At 42.1% G+C, this 20,407-nt stretch overlaps 1 protein-coding gene across 1 annotated transcript in view; it reads right to left on the bottom strand.

Annotated features, from left to right (window-relative positions):
- Window positions 1–2,240: 2,240 nt before the first annotated feature.
- The window catches only part of CPS1 (carbamoyl-phosphate synthase 1), a gene marked incomplete at both ends in the record, with an annotated part of 94,341 nt that continues 76,174 nt past the window's right edge, over window positions 2,241–20,407 (bottom strand). Inside the window, 9 exons of the mRNA XM_084209012.1 lie at window positions 2,241–2,339; window positions 3,586–3,715; window positions 4,300–4,412; window positions 5,303–5,362; window positions 11,133–11,231; window positions 14,024–14,098; window positions 16,608–16,778; window positions 18,120–18,209; window positions 19,333–19,440. Coding sequence (XP_084065138.1) covers window positions 2,241–2,339; window positions 3,586–3,715; window positions 4,300–4,412; window positions 5,303–5,362; window positions 11,133–11,231; window positions 14,024–14,098; window positions 16,608–16,778; window positions 18,120–18,209; window positions 19,333–19,440 — 945 coding nt within the window. The remainder of the gene's footprint in view (window positions 2,340–3,585; window positions 3,716–4,299; window positions 4,413–5,302; window positions 5,363–11,132; window positions 11,232–14,023; window positions 14,099–16,607; window positions 16,779–18,119; window positions 18,210–19,332; window positions 19,441–20,407) is intronic.

Here is a 20,407-nt window from a genome sequence, read left to right as displayed (position 1 = left end):
GGAGGAGACAGCAAAAGGAGATGGAGCAAAGGCAGCAAAGGGGATGGTGTGTGTACAGAGAGGGGAAAGAGCCCAGTGTTCAGCACCAGCAGCAAACCCCTAACTTTACTGCATAATTACCCAGTACTCAGAGTGCATTCAGCCCTGGTGTGTTTTTCTACAGGATTCCACTCTGGTTGTATGGACACCAGAGGAGCTGAGGATGAAGTACCTGCAGCTGCTGCAGCAACAGCAACGTGTGTACAAGTACAGATGGATACAGGCACGCTGTCAGCTAACTGGCACAGGAACACTGGTTCACAAAGTTGAATCAATAGCAAAGTTCTCCTATTTTTCCAGAACTGGCAGCCCCTTTATGAAAGTTCCCATCTCTCCAATATTTGTTAGCCCACTGCTCTATCCTCTGTCTCCTCACTTGTATTTCACAGGTCTGCCTCAGGGGATCAGGGCTTCTCCCTTCTCTGGAACACACACAGCTGGAGTCGTTGTCCTCCTGCTCTTTTCCCAGCACCCCCTCACCTCTGAGGCATTTCAGCAGCTCTGCACTAAATGATGTGGTCACTGTCACATGTAAGAATGATGGTTTCCTAACAGACCAGTGTTCATCAATGCTTTAAAAAGACTTAAAAAAAGAAGGGCAGAATCTGGGCCATGCAGAATTTAAGAATGAGTAGCTGCCACAATCCAGCCATTTATTTCATTTTCAACTCATAAGGTGAGTGACAAAACAAAAAAAGAAGAACAAGAGAATACAGATGTTTTAAGATATTACTTTTTTCTCTACGGAGGTGAAAGCAGGGTGGGTGGATGTGAGATGACACCAGCTGCTAATGGGATTTTTGCCACTGAAAAAATATGCACAGGTTGCCTTTGGAGAGCTGCTTCATTAACCACCATTAGTCACCCATTTCACAACTGAATGGGTGAGCAATTTATGCCTTTGGGCTCTTCTGGAGTTTTGGTTAGTTTGGGTGTTTTTGTTGTTGTTTTTCTAATAACATCTCTACTCTAAAAGTGCAAAGCTCTCCCTGTGCACAGCAGGCAGGGTTGTGCTCATCACAAAATATAGTACTGAAGAAATAGCATGAAAAAAGCACTTGGGATGGCAACCAGAAATAAAGTCTGGCTCAAAATTTAGTCTTGGTAGTTCACACCTAGTGTTCAGAGAGTCCCTTAGTGACTAAAGGCAATCACAGACTCTGCTCATACCTTTGCTCATATCAGGAACAGCTCTCATCAGATTTTATATCCTTCCTTTCAGCATTAATTTAAAAGAAAACAAAACAAGAAAAACAAACAGAAAACCTCTTCACCCTGATTCTCCCTCCACACTCAAAGCCTCTTGGGACTCAAGAGAACTTGGGAGCACACACAAGAAGCAGCCCAGGTTTGCTCATCTCATGCACACCACCTTCAGTGCATTATCAGCAGCTTCCAAAAGCACTGCTAGGTGGTAGCCAGCTCCAGCAGCAGAGGCAGCAGCATGTCTTGGCAGGGCCTGCAGGCATTGAGGGATATGTAAAAGGTGCCTTGGATTTGGAATCCCAGGCAGGCAGAAGTGTGGCTGGAAGAAAACATTCCACTTCAGCTTACTCTAGCAAGTATCAGAGAACTTGTCCAGCTTTGAATGCTCCCAGCTCCTGGGTGTGCTGTGTGCACACTGCAGGCCAAGCATGACAGACACGTGTTCCTTGGATGCTCCAGGTTTAGAGAAGGCACTGCATATGCTGCAGGACACAGCAGGGATCTGCTCCACAGACAGCAGCTGAAGAGCTGAAAAAGCAGCAGAGGGGGTGGAATGGAAATGAAAGGGTCATTTAACTGGGAGGGGGTAAAAGCACTGCAACACTTTCGCTTCATTTCCAAAGGATTTGATTTTAATGCCCACAATCACGGCACAAAGTGTTGGACAGCAACATGTGGGAAGTCTTTGGGGAGTTCTCCCCTTTTGAAGGCAGAAACAAGGTGGAGAAAGAGTCTTTATGATACAGGGAGAGCCACCTGAATTCACAGTATTGAATGAGAATGTAAAAAATAGTAATGGTAATAGCCCAAAGGACTGAGCAGAACATGGAAGCAATTCTAGGACACACACATGCAGCCTTTGTCTCCCATCAAATCTGCAGGCTGAAAAAGACCAAACAAAAGCAAAATACATGGAAAGATAGTTAGGTGGAGGATCTGAAATCCACTCTCTTTTGAGGCACCAGAAGCAGTAAGTTTGCAGGCTGGAGAGAATTCTATGCAGTGTTCCCATTGTCAGTTTGTCTGTAGTGGAAGAGACTCCTGGAGTCCAATTTTCCAGAGTATTTGAGAGCTTCAGCAAAAAGCTTTGTCACCTGTCAATACAAAGCAGAGGAGGACTGAGCATTGCAAAGGCTGCATGACAGAGCAGGCTCCACATTTTTGCTCTGTCACCCTGAAACTTCCTGGTGCAGGTCCAGTCCCTGAGTCCATCCAAATCAATAGCAATTTCAAGGAGGCTGGGCACAGGAGCTGACTCCAGCCCTCTGGAGTCTGTGTGTCCAGCTGCAGAGATGTAGATGTGCCCAGGCTTCCTTTGCAAGACAGCTCTGTCCCATGAGAGCTGTTGTTTACAGCCCAAATGTAAAGAGAACCAAGCTTGTTTTCCTCTCTCAAACTCAGAGATTAAGACTCTACAATCCACACAGTTCAGTGAAAGGCATCAAGCAGGTGTGGTAATAAATTTTGGCTGGGGACCCTTGTTGTGGTTGTCAGAAGGTGTTTTGCTAGTAGGCAAAGGATGCATCTTCAATTCCCCATTCCTGCTAATCATGTCTGGCCTGTGAACCTTCAGCTTGTCATTCTCCCTGCTCTCCACTCACTCCAATCACAGCAGCAGCTTTGGAACAGCTGGACACCAGCTCAAGGCACTGGGTTCCACCAAAATCAGTGGGAGTTTGGCTGCTGTGCTTAATGAGAACCAGATGAGGCTCTTTTGTGACAGTCAAAGCCCCTTGCAAAGGGAGGCAAGGTACTGCTGGCAGCAGGAGTTCCACCTTGCATTACCTAATATCTGTGTGACCCATCAGTGTGTGAAGGGCTTTGTCAGGAGTTACAAACCCACAGTGACTGGCACCTGGGACTGCAACAGGACAGGCAGCAATTCCACTTGGATGGCACTTCTGAACTGGACTTCCCCAAGGATCACTCAGGAAAGCTCAGCTACATCCTGCTGGTAAGGTTTAAGGACTATACCAGGATAATATTCCACTAAAAAGCACTTCCCATGTCTAATTTAAAGATGTTACATGCAACCCTGTGTGAGATGTGTGCTCTGAAGTGAAAATGATGCAGCAACAATTTCAGCTGCACAGTGCAGGACTCGGGACTTCAAAATTTATATTTTTTTGTTTGGTTTGATTTGGTTTGGTTGCCATTGGTGTCATTTTGTATGGCAGAAAAAAAGAAGATATATTTAAACCACTGTGCAGCCATGATTTTCAGATACATTATTTGTCAGAGATAACGAGGCTCCAAACAGACTGGAATTTATGGTCACAAGGGCTTGGAAGCTCTGAAGGCTCTCATGTCTAAGAGGAGAAAGAACAATATGGGAAGTACCTTGAAGTTGGTGAGCAGGGCAGTCCCACTGTCAATAGCCATCCTCCGGATCATGTAATTATCATGGACGAACCTGGTGCTGCTGTTGGGCAGGTTAATCACCAGATCTACTTTCCTATCCCTCAGCAGCCTGCAGAGACAAGGCACAAGACAGTGTGACAATGTGTCCTTCCTAATGAAAACCTCAAATTAATAGCACAGGCAAGCAGCTAAACAACCCTGGAAAATGTCATTTGTGCTTAGTCTTTGCTCAAGAAACAAGGGTGGAGGGGCTAAGGCACTAAGCTTGATTCAGGATTTTGGATTTATTTCAGTTCTAGTCAGCAATGCAAAGCAATATTCAGCCTTGATACAGCTCAGCACAGCTGAGATGTTTATTTAGCCTTTTAATGACAGTCATGCCTCAGTTAAAGGCATGACTGACTGTCATTAAAAGGCTAAATATTCAGATTTCATCTATCCTTGTATGAAAAAATAACATGGAGCAATACATGTAAGCCATACTAAACAGGACTGTCCAATGAGATGCTCATTAAGCTGAAACCTCCCTGCTGTGGCAACTCCAGACAGAATCAGATAAACCAAAACTTTTGAGTTGAATTCAAAGCCCCATTAAATCCCTACCATTGATCTCAACAGGACCAGCAATTTGCCCCTTGGATTTGCTGTCCTGGGTTGTAAACACACATTGGACAAGGTGGCTTGCTCTCTTACCTCCTGACTGAGGGGAGGGTGGGACTCTGGCTCTCCTGTGATGGCCATGCCACAGGATTTGCTGGGATGCCATTAGCATTGAGCCAGGCTGAGGTTGCTTCTGTGGCATAAAGCTGTCCCAGGGAAAAAAAAAAAAAAAAAGGATGTTCACTATGTACTTCACAATACCAAAACTCTTCACTGAACTCATCTGGGCTTGATCCAACACACAGCTTTGTTGTCAGAGCTGATTTTGGAGGGCATTTTTCATAAAAAGGGTGTCTCTCCATATAGAGAGACACACAGAGAATAGAACAACCTTCCCAACTTTTTGTTATCTGTGATTTCCTGATGGATGATGGTCATTGAATGGTAGTAGCACTTCCAGGAGCAGTGAAGTGGCTTGGGAAAACCTTAATCCCTGTGACTTTCAATAGGGCTTAAGTTCAATCACTTGTAATTTTTTTTTTTTTTGGCCATGTTTATTTTTTTTTTTAATGCTTAGTGCTAAGTTTTGAAAAGCACAACTCTCACCAGTCTTCTGGGGCTGTGTTGCTTTTCCATAGAGATATGGATGCAAAATACTACAGAGGAGTTACAAGAGTGATGTAAACACCACAAAGTTCATGTATCTGCAGCTTGTGAGTGTCACTGAAAATGCAGCACTATACAAATATACTCCACAGAAAAGGTCTTCCCTTCCTTGTCTCCTGCCATACATGGCATCCCCCATTGGCATTTTTATTTCTTGGAGAAGCTGGGGGATGTACAATGTCATCTTGGCTGCAGAGCCAAGGTGTTTCCTGCCCTTACAACAGACCCATATGCTCAATTAAACAAACATGAAAACTTTTAATTGGGTGGCACCTGCTGACTTTATGGATCACTCAGCTAAAAATCCCTGTTGTACATTAAAAACACCCTTTCTTCTCTATCCCCAAAGAAACTCCAATGTTCTTGTAGCAGGCTGGAGACATGTGAGATTTTGAAAGCTCTCCAGCTTTAACTAAGTGGAACCACCTACCTTGAAGCCTTGCTCATGCAGCAGTTCTGCCACACTGAGGAACCTGGGGCGGAAGGACTCCTGAAAAAGGAAATTTTTTAGCTATAGCACCAGAGGTAGGATTTGAACAGTAAATTTTTGGGCAACATGAAGCTCATCCCCACTGTGCTAAGAGGCAAATACACCTTTCTGTGCTGAGCATGTGCATGGACAGAAATGTCTGCATGTGCATGTACAGCACCATTCCCAAAAAAACTGTCTGGATCCTGAAGCCCAAGTGACTCTGAACTAAGACATATTGTAAATGTTCCTATACTAAGTCACACTGCAACCACTAAAGATTTGCTACTGTATATTAAATATATCTGGGCAATTGCCTTCTGAAATACACCAACTAGAGTCTCCTCAGTTCTTCATTAAATATATTTTCAATCATTGCTCAAACATTTGCTTTCTCTTCTGGCAGATAACATATATGGATGGCTTTGGGCTGCCTTTGAGTGCTCTGTTTGCACACTCACACAAATAAGAGCTTGTGCGTGTGTGAGTCCATTCTAAGCCCTATGGGAATATGGAAATGGAGTCAGGAGACTGGGATGCCACATTCCCATGGGGACCTGAATGCCTGACTTACAGCACCTTTGAAAGACTGTCTTATAATGCATTTCCAGACTCAACACCATTCAGAAAGATACAACCACCTCCTGCAGACACCTGCACCTGAACAAGCTGTTTTAGAGTAACAGGTGAGAGAAAGTATCAGCCTAAGTATCTTTGGGATGTTGAAGGTACAGCAATGCAAATATCAGCTGCAACACATGCTCTCCTCACTCCCAAGGCAAGCCAAACCTTGCTTTTAACTTTAGCCTGGTCTGGTCATACACATATTACAAGTAAGATTATTACAAGCTCCCTTGTTCCTGCTGGAGCTACTGATAGCTTAACCTTTATGGATGAGAGAGCAATATCCTGAAGGGTCAACAATCTCCTAAGAAGAAAAGGACTAAACAGGGTTTTTTTTCCGTGAGCACTCATTCTGAAAGCCATCTCTTTCTGTACATTAGCTGGAAAATATAAATATACAGTGTGACAGGGTTGGCAGCTTCCCAGTCAGAGAGAGTGGTTTTGCCTTCTGGTCAGGGGTGTTGGCTTTCACAACAGTATTATAAACTTCTATCAAACATGTACTGAACACTTGTGACACATAAAACAGCCTCTCTATGAAAAGAAATTACAGCTGTCAGCTTCCATTGGAGCAGCCTCAGATTTACAAGCTGGCTGAAATAACCTGTGTAAGAAACCATTAGTTACTAAAGGTGAAAAGTACAAGCAGATTTACTTAGTGGAAGGTATTTATTGTAGGAGAATTGCATTTTTTTTTCCTTTATCTGAAAAGTTCTATTTCTTATAACACCTCATGTTTTCCAGCAAGCCTTGCTGTTTGTAAAGAACCACATCCTTAGCTCATTCAATACAGACACATCAGTTCTCACTGAGATCCAGCTCAAAATGAAACCAACCCATCTCCTGTGATAATCTTGGATTCTGTATCCAAACCCACAGCGGAGAATGCAAAAATTCTGGTATGTAAGGAGCCAAGCCAGAAGGTTACCTTGAAACAACAGACTTGGAGTGCCAGGTTTGAAAAATAAAATACTCTGTTAATGCTTTCTGTATCTTGTGTGTTAGACAGATGCACTCCATCCCAGAGATATCATTGAATAGCCCAATCAGGAAAGAAAAAAACTAGCTTTTCAACTTTTTTTGCATAAAATAGAAATTATTTAATGGCCAACTCAGGGTTTCAGCATCATAGATTTCTCCAGACTGTGGGAAGAAGTAGGTTATCAGCTGACATAAACTGGCAGAGTTTCATTTGTCTACCATGGAAGTCATACTCCATCTCCCCTGGGAGAGCATCAGACCTCTCAGATCCTGGGGACCCCTGCCCTGGGCAGTGTCACTGAGTGCTCTCAGCTAAAGGACAACCCAGCAGTCCCCACCAGCTGCCCAACCTGCCTTGTGCTGTCCCCTGCACGTCAAGGAGCACTCCCCTGCCTGATCTTGGGTGGTAACTTGGCTGTCTCCAGCTCAGCATGGCACCAGCAGGGGCACCTCTGCAACTGCACACCAGCCTGGCAGCTCCCAGCAAGGTGGGTTCGTTGCCTGGGCATCCTGGGCTCAGTTTGGACTGCAGATCACAGCAGCACCATTTGACTCTTGAATTGCAAAACACCCCAGAAACATTTGCATGGAAACCAAGATCTCCCTCTCTCCTCCTGTTAACTATATCCATTTGACTTTTACCTTCAAGAAGGCAGTGTCCTCTAACCTCAACATGATTAATAGCAAAGGTATAGATGTGCAGCATACCAAATCACTGAAATATGAGCCTAGCTGCTTTGGGGAGAAGCAGAATTCAAGACCATTTTGCTTCTTATTTCTCTTTCTGCAATAGATAAAAATTCAGTCTAAAAATCAGAGCAAGGTGAAGCAATGAAGCCTTCAAAACTGGGGTGTGCTTTGAGCACACCATCCACTGCAGGTGAATCACAGCACCTTCTTCAGAGACAACCAGGGGAGCCTGTGTGTGTGCCCCTGACAATGATCAGCCCCCAGAGCACCAGACCAAGCTGCAGAAATCATCCTGGCATTTAAAAACACTCAGATGGTTGAGAGAGCTATGTACTATCTGTCCTTCTGAGGCTGTGTTTCCCTGTGAGGACACCCCAACAATTTTGCCTGTATGAGGCAGGTGGGTTCATGTTTGTGATTGAAACAAGAAGAGTGCTGGTGCTCACAGCCTGCTTGATGCCACATTCCTTGTGCCTCTTATTTCTGCAGAGAGGGGCTCTCCTTTTTTTTCCAGCCTACTCAAAGACCACTTACAGTCTACATGTCAGGTGAAGGTCAACATTTCAACCTTCCCTTCCCACAGGGCTCTATTGCCCCTCTGTTTGAAAGCAGATCATTGAAAAGTACATAGGTGACAATCTCCAGCCTGGGGAAGGGGCAATGCCTGGTTCTCAGAATCAACTCTACACCTCTTGATTTGGAGTTTAATTATAGAAGAAATATGCTGAGATGCAGAGAGATTTTTAAGCGATTCATCTGTTGTTTTAAAGTTTCTTTTGCAAGAAAATAAACTGTAAACCACTCATTAAAAAGACAGAATCTTGTTAGTTTTAAAAGGTTTGTGGCATTGAGCTTTGGGCTTTGTTTTATCTTTTCTTTTTCCCCTCTTTTTTTCTTCTTAACACCTTTGTACAAAGAACATTTGGCTCAGTTTAAAAGCTACTGACACAGAACTTACATAAATGCTTTCTGTAGCTAAAATGACTTCCTTTTCTGCCCATTCCTCTTTAGCTGCTATCTGGAAAATACATTTAAATTTTAAACACTGGTCTCTCTCCTTTTTTCTCCTCCTGGCTTTGCTTTTCTCCTTTTTTAAATGCTGTTTTAAAATATGCAGTATATACAGTAGATCTACAGCACCAACTGCTCAGAGTTTCATACTGAAATTTTAAACTTTACCTAGGTAGCAAGCAACTCTTCTGCTAATTAGAGGTAACTTAGAGCAACTGTTTCCATCCCCAGATGTGTGTATATATGTTGACATTTAAGGACTCAGCAGTAATCCTTGTTAGCAGAAGTCATGTTCCTTTCTGGCCACTTTTCACACACTTCTTTCACATCCTCTGCTGGCACAAACAGCCAAAGACATTTTTCACACCCCAGTTGTCTGACAGGAAAATTCATCTATTCTATGGTTTTTGTTTTATCAGCTTTATGCAATCATGTAGAGCATCAGCTTATTGCAAGCACAATGTGAAAATGGCAGGAAGCAATCAGATGGTTTTCTGGGGCCCAAGAAGGTTCTAGATGCATCAGGAGTGCATGAATTTTTGAGGAACACCCTAAAGTTTACAAATGTCTCTGATTTCAGCACCTTATGCAGTCAGTAACTATTCCTTGATAAAGAACCAAGACTTTTTTTCCTTTTCTGTGTGTTTTCATCCTGAAACACACAACCTCCTAGCTGATCCAGGCCTGTGAAAAGGGCAGGGCTGTTCCTAAGGAAAACCCATTGGGAACTTCCTCACATAAAGGCTCTTTGCAGAACCCATTGCACTGGAGAGCATCCCCATAATGACATTTCTGTCACACTGAGCAACTTTCAGTGATGACAGCAAGAGATGAAACCTAAAAAATCCAAGCTCTAGTCTAGCATGGAGTCAGGGTCAGCATCCAAGAGGCAATCCCTTTTAGGAGGTCATTCTGACAAAGAGTGGAAACTAGCAACATCACTACTAAAATGTAGCATTGGCTCTTCTTTTCTGGCTCACAGAGCTGTAGGATAGGGAACAAGACTGGCTGTGCACAGTGATCAAACAGGCAAAGGATTGATGGCAGAAATGTGGGGGGCAGGGTGAAGACTTGTTGGAAATGATACAGCTTCTAAATTTTTAAAGGAACTTCAGTCAGGGGTTTGTCTGCCTTTGACAAGGGGGTAGGGAATTGGGGTTTTTCTTCAGAAGATTTCACCAAGGGTTTGAGTTTCTGATGGGCTTCAACCAACAAAAAGAAGATTCCTATGTTCTGAGACTTTAACACCTACAGACTGGAAGTAGCCAGAAGATACAGAGGAGATAAATGGACATTAATAGACATTACCCCTGGTGTGGTTGGAGACATCTGCTCTGGGAAAAGATTGATAAGAGAACCAAAGAATGAGAACCAGATCAGCATCAAAGGTGAAGGAATCAATGACAAACAGAAGACTGAATACTAAGAATTGTGTAATGCAGGACAAATGAATAAGAATTTCTTGGGGGTTTTTATGTATAAATATGTGAGAAGTCTGGTAAAGAACTCTGTGTAATGGAATGATTTCCACTGCACAACCTGCACAATTGTGGATGGAATGATTTCTATAGCTCAACCTAGCCAGAATAAAAACTGTGGCCAGAATGTGCCTGATTCTCATTAAAAGATGTTGGAGAATTTCTTCTATTGCCACAGATTTGGTGGCAGACTGATGCCCTTTAACCACTCAACCCACCTGAGTGTATTCCACTGTGACTCCAGCAAGGAGAGGGATGTGACAGTGCCATACCTGAGGAGGCCTCACAGCCCAATACTTTGCACCAAGAACCAGCCCACAGCCCCCCAACAACATCAGCTTTTCTGCACTGCCAATGATGCTACAGCTCTGCTGGGAGGAAACTTGTGTCTTCATGGGGAAAGCTTAGCAGATCCAGCTTTGCAGCATGGAAACTGCCCCCTGTTTGGGAGAGAATGGGTTTGACAAGGGCAAGAGGCAAAGCAAAGAGGGAGCTCCAGGTTCTGGTTGGGATGTTTCTCTGAACTGACCATCCACAGCCTCTGTTTCCCCAAATACATGTCTTAGAGCTCTCTGATCCCAAGTCTGTGCTGGCAGCCATCCCCAATGGCTTCCCACAGCAAACTCCTGGTTCTTCTACCTCCTCAGAGGGATTGCCTCTTGGATGCAGACTCTGCAGGTGCCCTGACTTCATGCTAGACTAGAGCTTGGATTTTAGGGTTTCAGCTCTTGCTGTCACCACTGAAAGTTGCTCTGTGTGACAGAAAAAACTTCTGTAGTTGCCAGGAGACCCTGATAGTTATAGAAAGAGGGAAAACCCCCCAGACCAGCCTTGTTGAGTGCAGTAAAGATCTCTCCATGGTGTTTGCTCCTCACTGTGACACTGCACTTCAGGATGAAATGCAGAGAAACAGATTTGAGCTATAAAGTCACATGAATGAAAGCAAGGCAAAAGCTGCTGAGCTCCTCTGTGTTGGTCCTTTCTAAACTCTGATTTTTAGGACTCACCTGGATTCCAATCAAAATTCCTTCCTTAGGAAATGTAAACCCTGTGGCAAGCAGAGCCTTCTGGAAGGCAGAGTACACATCCTCCCCAAAGCATGCAACCTGCAGAAATGCACAAAGAATGCATGAGGGGGAACCCAAAACCAACCCAAAAACATTGCTTGAAAAAGAAACAGGAGTGCCATTTTCAAACAGGATCTTTTGTTTCTGTGTGAAGAAGACAGACTGCTTTGCATGGAGCCTGCAGGCACGGGGAACAGAATAAATCAGAAAAATCACTGCAGACAAATCTCATCATTTGAATGAAGCAATAATGGAGGAATAAGCAATGCTTTCATTTCAAACAGCACACTGAGGAGTCACAATTGATTCTGCTAAGTTATTGGGATGCTGTACACAGCCTCTGCTCCAATGTTTGGGATTGCACTGCAAATTATTTAACATTATGGAAGGCTTAGGCACCAGTGAGAGCTGTGCACACAAGCATGTTCCTCTGTGTGCCTGCAAACCAGGGTAAGGCAGGGTTTGTGCTCTCATGCACCACTGGCATTGCTTGTGAAGGAAAAGCACAGGATATAAAGATGCTTTTCCACTAAAAGTCCACAGATTAACAAAATTCAAGTAAATTTTAGTATTTACTTAAGAACAAAGCAATCAGGAAAATTCATAATAATTTATTTGAAATAAATTATAATTTTAAAGAAACAGTTGGGGAAGAAACCGGCAAGAATCATTTATCAGCTCTCCAGCACTCAGGACTGGATGTGGAGCTCAGTTGCTGACAGACTATCATATGATAACAACCTTCTGAAAGAGCTCAACTGCATTCCTAACCAAAATTTGGAATTCTGGTGACAAATAGAGGAATGCATGAGCTCTTGTGAAAGTTTAAAAAGATAAAAACCAACCAAACAACCTTCACTTTTTCTGGTCAGCTCCACACTTGTGGAAAAACAATCAGAAGCAGAAACTGTCACTGATTTTTGTGTGTGAAATAACAAATCTACCAACATATACAGATGGGATAAAGGAGCTGATTGAGAATTGCTCTCCCATTTTCCTCTTATGATCCTTCTCATCCCAGAGTGAGCCCTCACATTCATGGTCTCACCATAGTGAGCAGAAAACAGTATTTCATGAAAAATAAGTTATGATTTGCCAAGATCTACTGAAGTAAAAAAAAAAAAAGAACAATGAACAAATAAAAATCCCACAAGAGAAGGGATAAAAAAAGTCATGACAACATGATATATTCTATGTTTTCTATGTGTTTCTATGTGTTCTATAATCCTGGACTTTTTAGGGTGACAGACAGACCCTGCCTTGTAGGCTCCCAGCCTGCCAGGAGAGGTTTATCATTATGGCATGGTTCACAGGCACAATACTCAAAGGGACCCCAGCACTGTGTCTTCTCCTATTGTGGGAACCATGGCTTCCAGCAAAATAAATCTCTGCCAGACAGATGTGACACATTCAAGCCCAGATCAAGCCATGTGTGTGAAAAATGTCTGTGAGGAATAACTGAGCTTTTTACCCAAAGCAAGTTATTATCCTTACTTCTCTATAAGAAAGACTTTCAGAACTGTCACACTTTATGGCATTTGTGAATATGGATCTTTCCAACTCATAAAAGTTAATAATCCCTCCTTTATGACCATGGTAATCTCTAACTCTGTATAAAGCCCAGAAAAATAATTCTTGTCCCCAGTTACATTTTTATGCCTTTTTTTGGTGAGGAGGTTGTCTCTGTATTCTATTTTGTTCTGAAAATCAGGAAGTCACAGAAGTCACTTGACTTCTTTCTGCCCATTAACTATACAGAAAGGAAATCTTCTGCAATACCTGTTTCTAGCATATTATGAAGAGTAAAATAAAGTCATTCAGGACTGATGTAGGAGACCTAAAAGCTGCTCTTCCTTTGTATCTGGGTAGGGTACTTTTCCATACTAAAATGGTAAATGTTTCCTTTGGACATACCCAAGCTCACATCCAATGGAGCAGCCCAAGATCTGCCACCTGCCTAGTGATGGTACAGCAAGTCTGATCAAATTGCTTTAGTGTTTAATCATTTTCCAAGAGGGTATTCTGGCCCAGAATAAGATTTTGCTACTGCAACTCATTCCAGAAGAAGCAGAACACATGAAATTTAAGGATTACTTGGCTGTATCTATGGACACCCTCGATAGCTCAGCAATAATTCAAAAAGAAACCCTTTGTTCTGTGTGAGTCAGGTGATATGGATGGAAACCTGTGCCTGTGAGGGTGAGGATGCTGAGCCTTGCCCAGCCCTGTGCCCTCACAGCATGCCATAGCCACACCAGGAGACATTCCAGCAGCACCTCACAGCCTGGCTGCACAGAGAGTGGGGAAAGCTGCCCAGGCTCAAAGCATCCACAATTCCAGCAGCCACCACATTTTATTGTCTCTTTCTTTGGCTTTTTTATCAGGCAACAAGAAATCACCACACATTTTTGCTGCCTTTAAGCAACTGGCACATGCCAAGACCAACCAGTCATGCCCAGGGGCCTCCACGTCACTGCTGCAGCAAGTGTCCACGGGGCTTGGGAGCTGCCACCACTTGTTTTTCAGAAGCACATGAGTCATAAAACAGCCACGCAGAACCCAAAAATTCTCAGCCAAACTCATTTCAGGCTATCACACCAACCAGGTCCTACTCAGGGAGCTGACATGCAGGTAAACAGGGACATCCAGTGGCTGAAAAAACTGGGTTTTGCAGGACATTGTGGGTTTTGCAGCTAAGAAAGATGTTTTCAATTTTCTGAAGAAGCAACAGATGCCATCATGATTCAGGCAGTAATAAGATCACTTTCAAAGATTCATGATGTTTAAAGTCAACTTGGTTTAAAAAACAAAAAAGCAAATCTAAAAGATACCTCCCCAGTAGAGGCCATTTCACATCTGAGAACGGGGTCAGCATCTCTCAGCCTGGACCAGGAAAACATTGGGGCCTGGGGAAAGAAAGAGGCAGGAGGGAGAAAGAATAAAAATTGGATCATTTAAAAAAATATAAGAATTCCACCTACACTTGGAAATGACAAAAAGAGACATGAATTTATTAAAAAAAAACCAAAAAAATCAAAAAACAGTGGGCAAGGCTGATAAGCAAAGAACTATTTGGCAAAATAATTCCCTCGGCATCTTGATGATGGACTGGAGCAAATGCTCATCTATTCCACCAATACATCAGTCATCTAACTCTGGCATCCTGCTCCCCTTCCATTTTCAATCAGTATCAGTAGCCCACTATCAGTATGGTTATAAGGGCACATTTTTAAACAAAGAGGCTGTGAAGCACTTAATTCATGGAACAAGGAAAGATGCTATCTGAATCCAGTTGGTTTTGCAGAGAATGCTGTTCTCCATTAAATGTTTCATTTGCAGAAATAAAACTATTTCACAAGAATGCCCTTTTTTTTGGTGCAAACAAGATGAAAATTTGCAAATTATTTTTGTATTTTTCCCCTCTGCCATCCAGAAATATACATTTGTAATTTTTTTTCTCTTTATATGTTAATATTAAGCCCCCTGATCACTGTGGTTATTATTATTATCATCATCAGAGGACTCAGATCACAGCACTGAGTTCTCTTGTCCCATTTGATCTTAAAATAAGAAACATGGAGGGGTGGGAGGAAAAGAAAGTCTCTGTCAAAGAACCAATGACCACATGTAGCAAACATGGAACAAATTTCCTACTAACAAGTAATTTTCTGGGGGGCTTCTCCATGTCTTAAACTACTAATGGTATTTACAGAAAGGCAGCAAGATTTCTGCTTAGAAACAAATCTATTTTAAAATTTGAAGCCTAACAATGACCAGTTAAAATGAGACAGGAGAAATTCAAAAGGTTTCTCAAAAAATGTTGTGTGTCTTTGTGACTTTTAGATATGTTTTGTTTCCACTTTAAGTAAAGAGAAAATGTTTACAGTGGCCAACTCAAGCAGAGATATGACAGTTAAGATGGATTATTTTAATACATTTAATACATGGATTATCATAGTACATTGTCTTGAAAGGTAACAAGCAGCAAAGCCTTCCACCACCTCCCTAATTTTTATCTGCCATGAACAGGAAAATGCATCATCAGGAGCAGACTCTGGTACTGCAACTAAACCCTATTTAAAAATTAGTCATTCTCTACCCAGGATTTAATCTTGGTCAGGCCCTGATACTTGCACCAGTCATGGCAAGACAGTATTTCAGTCACTAAAGCTTAAACAGTGGTACTCAAATCCACAAAGGAGCAGCTATGTTGACAAAGAAGAAAAGAATTTTGTATTTTCTCTTAAGAACTGCTGAAGAAAAAAGATCCTGTGTCCATGTAAATACTACTAGCAATAAATTGTAAGAGGATAAAAAATATGATGCATGAATAACAACAAACAGGCTAAACTGGGATGTTTTTCAAAGTTTAGCATTTCCAAAGGTGTTAGCAGGTTTTTATATTTGACAAATCCACTCTGAATGCAAGCAGTATAAAAAGCTTTGTAGGGAAGTTTTCAAGAATAAAGCTGGGTTTTCTGCTCTCTGTAGCCAGCATTCCCAGGAGAGACAAAACTCTTGGCAGTTCAGCTAACAATAGTGCAGAAGCCTCAGGTCTAAATAGTAGAAATGTACAAAAATAAATTAGGCTCACAAAAAAAAAAAAAGTCTCAAGTTTGAATTTTGGATAATGCCTATCTGTGGCATCAAAATAAAATGTAAAGATATCTCTATATTGGCTAGCTTGGGATATAAATTTGGCTTGCATTTTAATAGTTCTGAACATTTTATTAGTAGAAAGATGTTAGGTGTTTTCTGCTTCCTCAGTTTTCACTTTATATGGAAGCTATTAGAGCTTGAAGGTTTCTGTATGAACAACTCTCATTATCCTTTGGATTTTCTGCACCACTGTTTTAGATATTTTTATGATTACATTTTTTTTTCTCTTTCACTAAGCATTCAAAAATATCTACCATCCATTTTATTCTGTTGAGTCTTATACAAGCTTAGCAATTATGGAAAGTAAAACCTTGGCCTTACTGAAATCAAAGGATCCAAGACTTCCACCCTTATTTTAACCAGTGGTGTATATAAAGGGGATGATGTGCATTTGACAGCCCATGTCCCAGGTCCTGAAGATAAAATGTGGGGGGCACCCACAACACAAAGTTGTGCATGTCCACATGTGTATTTACACTCTGCAAGTGCAAATTTATTATTATGCAGTTCATAAACAGGATTCAGAATAGGTTAGACGCTAAAAATAAAGGAAGATTTCGTTTCACTGGATAATTTTTCTCTGATTTTTCTCTAAAGTTTCCAAACAGATTATCTTGACAGAAACTCCAAAAAATCAATTTGACCTTTGGCCAATGAGTAAATTGTTCTCTTTGGCCATTAAAGCACTAATTGTATATTAATGTGTTATGTGCTGGCTCTGTGGTGGGGTTCCTGTGGTTCTTTTGGAAACCATACCTTAATCCCAACATATCTGGATGGGAAAATGGGATGTTCCATCGTGGGGAGGGATGACTCATTAACCTGTTTCCCAATCATCACTTTAGTGGCCACATCAATGAAGTCCACCCCCAGAGTCTTGGATACAAAGGGGAAGGAACGTGAGGCCCTCAAGTTGCATTCTATAACCTGGTGGGTTTCAAAAAAGAGAAATAGCAGGGTCAGGCACTGTGCAGGGAAAAAATACATTGATTCATATTTTTTGAAAGGAGCCCTGAGTCCTCCTGGCAGACATATTCTTCAGACTGTCAAATAAGAAACACAAAAATTGGGTTCATTATTAAGACAGGGAAGAGGAGTGGGGAATGGCCAGCCTGAGATACAAGCAGCTGAGATCCATCTCTACTGTCTGAATATCAGAGCTGAGGGGAGCCAGACTTCACTCAGAAAATGTGCTTTGCTATATCCCAAGTTAATGTGCAAGAGGAACATATGCACAGGTATTAGGAACAACATCCAGAGGTCCAACCTGCTCTTTTCCCGTGGTGATGGCACTTCCTGAATGCCAATTACTGACTTCCCCCACCCACATATGGCAGCCATTCAGCCAGGCAGGGAAGTACCAAAGAAGAATTTCTGCAGAAGTTCTTCTCTTGGAGTTCAAGAGCAGAAGAGGAATTACTGGAAGTGAGAATGAAGTGGAGTGAAGAATATTGAAGGTACAACTGAAAAGCAGGGGCTGTACAGAGAAAGACAGGCACCACTGTGGGAAAGCAAGGAAGGGAAAACTCTCTTCTCTCCATCTGGGAATGACCTTTCTGAATGACCATGTGTGAAACAGAGAAAAGGTGAAGAACAGTAAGTACATTTTACTCAACTCACAGCCCAAACAGGAATTTCCACCAATAATGCATCTCTTCTGTTTCCTGTCAAGTTTTCTTCCTATCCACTGCATCCTCAGTCATACTCTGTTCACATTTCTCTCACCTTCTTCTATTAGCTACAAAAAGTCAGCTATAACCCAGAAAGGGTCAGACACTGCTGTACTTCTGTTGTTAATAGCTACTAGGAACATTCAGATAACCTTCCTAATAGCTTATAGTAAAGGTTTAAACACTTACATGGTCTTGTTTTCTTTTCAATCCCTTTGAAGGTTTAATTCAACATCAAAATATAGTTAAATCTGAGAGAAGATATTGGAGATGTAGAAGCCATGCTGTCCAGTACATGGGATGAGATGCAGGTCCCAGTGCTGCCCATCCTATTCCAAACTGACAGTTTAGGGAAGGACAGCAGCCCAGAGTGAATCAAAGCTGACAGACAAAGCAAGCAGACTCCCTTCACCCCCAGTGTGAAGGCAGGGGAGGATGCTCTCAGCCAGGCAGGCAGGGAGAGCTGTGTGACCAAGGCTGGCACACCCTCTGCCAAGGCAGGTTTGGTGCCCTGGCTGCCACCATGCCCCCAGCAGAGGCACAGGACCCACAGAGCTCAGCACAGCACGGGCCCTGCCACACTCACAGCAGCTCTTACCAGCACATTGCTGCCTTGCACCAAGAACTGGATATTGAATGGACCAGAGATGGCAAAAGCCTTTGCAATCTTTTTTGTGGCAGCTTTTACCTGTTAAGAAACCAAATTCAGAAAGTTAATGTGTGTATATAGAATAAATAATTAAGTTTCACAAAACAGTGAGGATTATGGCAATAAATCACTAAACTTGTGGATTTCTTTAAACACCATATCTCTCTGGTTGCCTTTTTCTCTATACCCACATTTTGGCAATAGCACTATTTCAGAAGCAAACATGTTTAATTTCCCTAGTAACCTAGAGCCTGAAGTGCCATGTGAGGGCAGGAGTAAAAATCAGATTTTGGTGTGTGTGAGAAAGCAGAGGGGAGAAGGAGAAAACAAAGAATCAAAGCCTTGCCCTGTAGTAATTCCTACACTGGAGTCTTTATACCTTTCCTAGTGACACAATGAATAATGGTTTGTTATTTGAGAATAACTAATCAGGTTTGTGAGTGTCCTGAAAGTCTTTCACCAACACACCTGTGCCATGACAGATCAGTGGGAGGTGTCTGAGTAGGAACACTCTGGAACAAACTGGGAGGCAAGCCTTATTTCCCAGGTGTGTCAATACAAGGGTTTGAATAGCTTTGCTCCAGGACATGGCTATTCTTAGAAACAAGACTTTGGACATTCTTGGAAACAGAGCTGGAGCACAGATCATTGCATTACAGCTTTTGCTGGCTTCCAAGCAAACCCCTAACAGGGTGACATAAAGGAGCATGGCACATTTGATTTAAAAATGCATCTTCACAACTAACTCTGTATCACAAGGTTTCTTTAAAAGGCAAGGTTCATTCATCCTGATATTATTTTTGGAAAAGCAGGCAGCTAGAAAGTCATGCATTGGACATAATCATTTAAGTATTGTGAGAGAAAAGGAAAGAGAACCATGGCTTATGTATGAATTATACAATAATCTACTGCTACAGGAGCTGGTTCTAAACCAAGGAAACAAAAAAATCCTATGGGTCTAAAAGTGTGCACTGTTTAAATGACTGGGATACAGTTCAGATAATCAAGCCAATCACAGGGGCACTCTGACATCCTTCACTTGCACATACCACACTGGCCTTAAAAAAATCATTGCTGATTTGATTTCTTCATTGCTGGTGCAGGGAAAGCAGAGTCAAACCCTCATTTCCTTTTCTCTTTTCAGTGCTAGAGCAACACACACCTTCTCCAGGGCTTCCTGGCTGATGGTCTGTGTGGGGAACACGAGGGTGGCATCTCCTGAGTGAACCCCTGCGTCCTCCACGTGCTCTGAAACAGCGTGGGAAATGACCTGCACACAGCAAGAAGAGAGCACTCATTGGTTGTCACATTCACATTCTCTGGAAAAATCCCTTTGCCCAGGATTTTTCTCCTGGGAAGCTGAGAAGCCTCAGAGAAAAGGAAAACAATATTATCTCATTTGCTTCTCCTGTTTTATGCTCATGTGGAATGTGTTCTTTGGCCCATCAGGGCCAAGCTGTGTCAGGACTCTGGAGAGAGTCATGATTTTTCATTATTAACTTTTTATCATTCAGTAAGTATCCTTTGTATATTCTTTAATATAATATACTATCATAAAATAATAAATTAGCCTTCTGAGAACATGGAGTCAGATTCATCCTTCCTTCCTTGGGGCACCCCACAAATACAATACTTGGTCACTTCACCCTCTCAGAAACTGCTCCTTCCTCCCCAGCACAGCCTAGAGCAGAACTGTAGCTGAAAAAGGATACAGATGGAGAGGGAACAAAAAGTGAATTTCCCAAAATTTTGGGGAGAATATGCCTGAAGCAGACACTGGGCATGTGAACAAGGAGACCACATCAGTGTCTTTGCTATCATGGTTAAGCAAATCATGAATATGATAAAATCTACCACAGCCTGGAGATCCTAGGGTTTCCTTCCTCTCTCCAACACATGTAGGCTCAAAAGGTAAAAGCTAAGGAGGCTTTAAACTAGCTTTTTAAAGTTCTGCTTGCCAGAACACAAAGAACAAGCATGAACTAACATCACTGGTATATCATTTTATTCCCCCTCTTTTGTGGTGTTTTAAGCAAACAGAGGAAATCCAGGATTAAGGATTTAAATTGAATTAATTGCATCAAGGCATACAACCTCACTAGCAAAAAAAGTGATTGTGTCTGCTGGTTAAAAATTAAAAAAAATATTTCTGTTAATTGTGAACTTTGTAATTTTTTGCCTTTGCTGAGTAATAAAAGACAAGACAAAATTGCAAAAAAAAAAATTGAATAACTGCG

This window comes from Fringilla coelebs (assembly GCF_963513975.1).
Source record: "Fringilla coelebs genome assembly, chromosome: 7".
NCBI lineage: Eukaryota > Metazoa > Chordata > Aves > Passeriformes > Fringillidae > Fringilla > Fringilla coelebs.
This window is presented reverse-complemented; position numbering and strand designations above follow the sequence as displayed.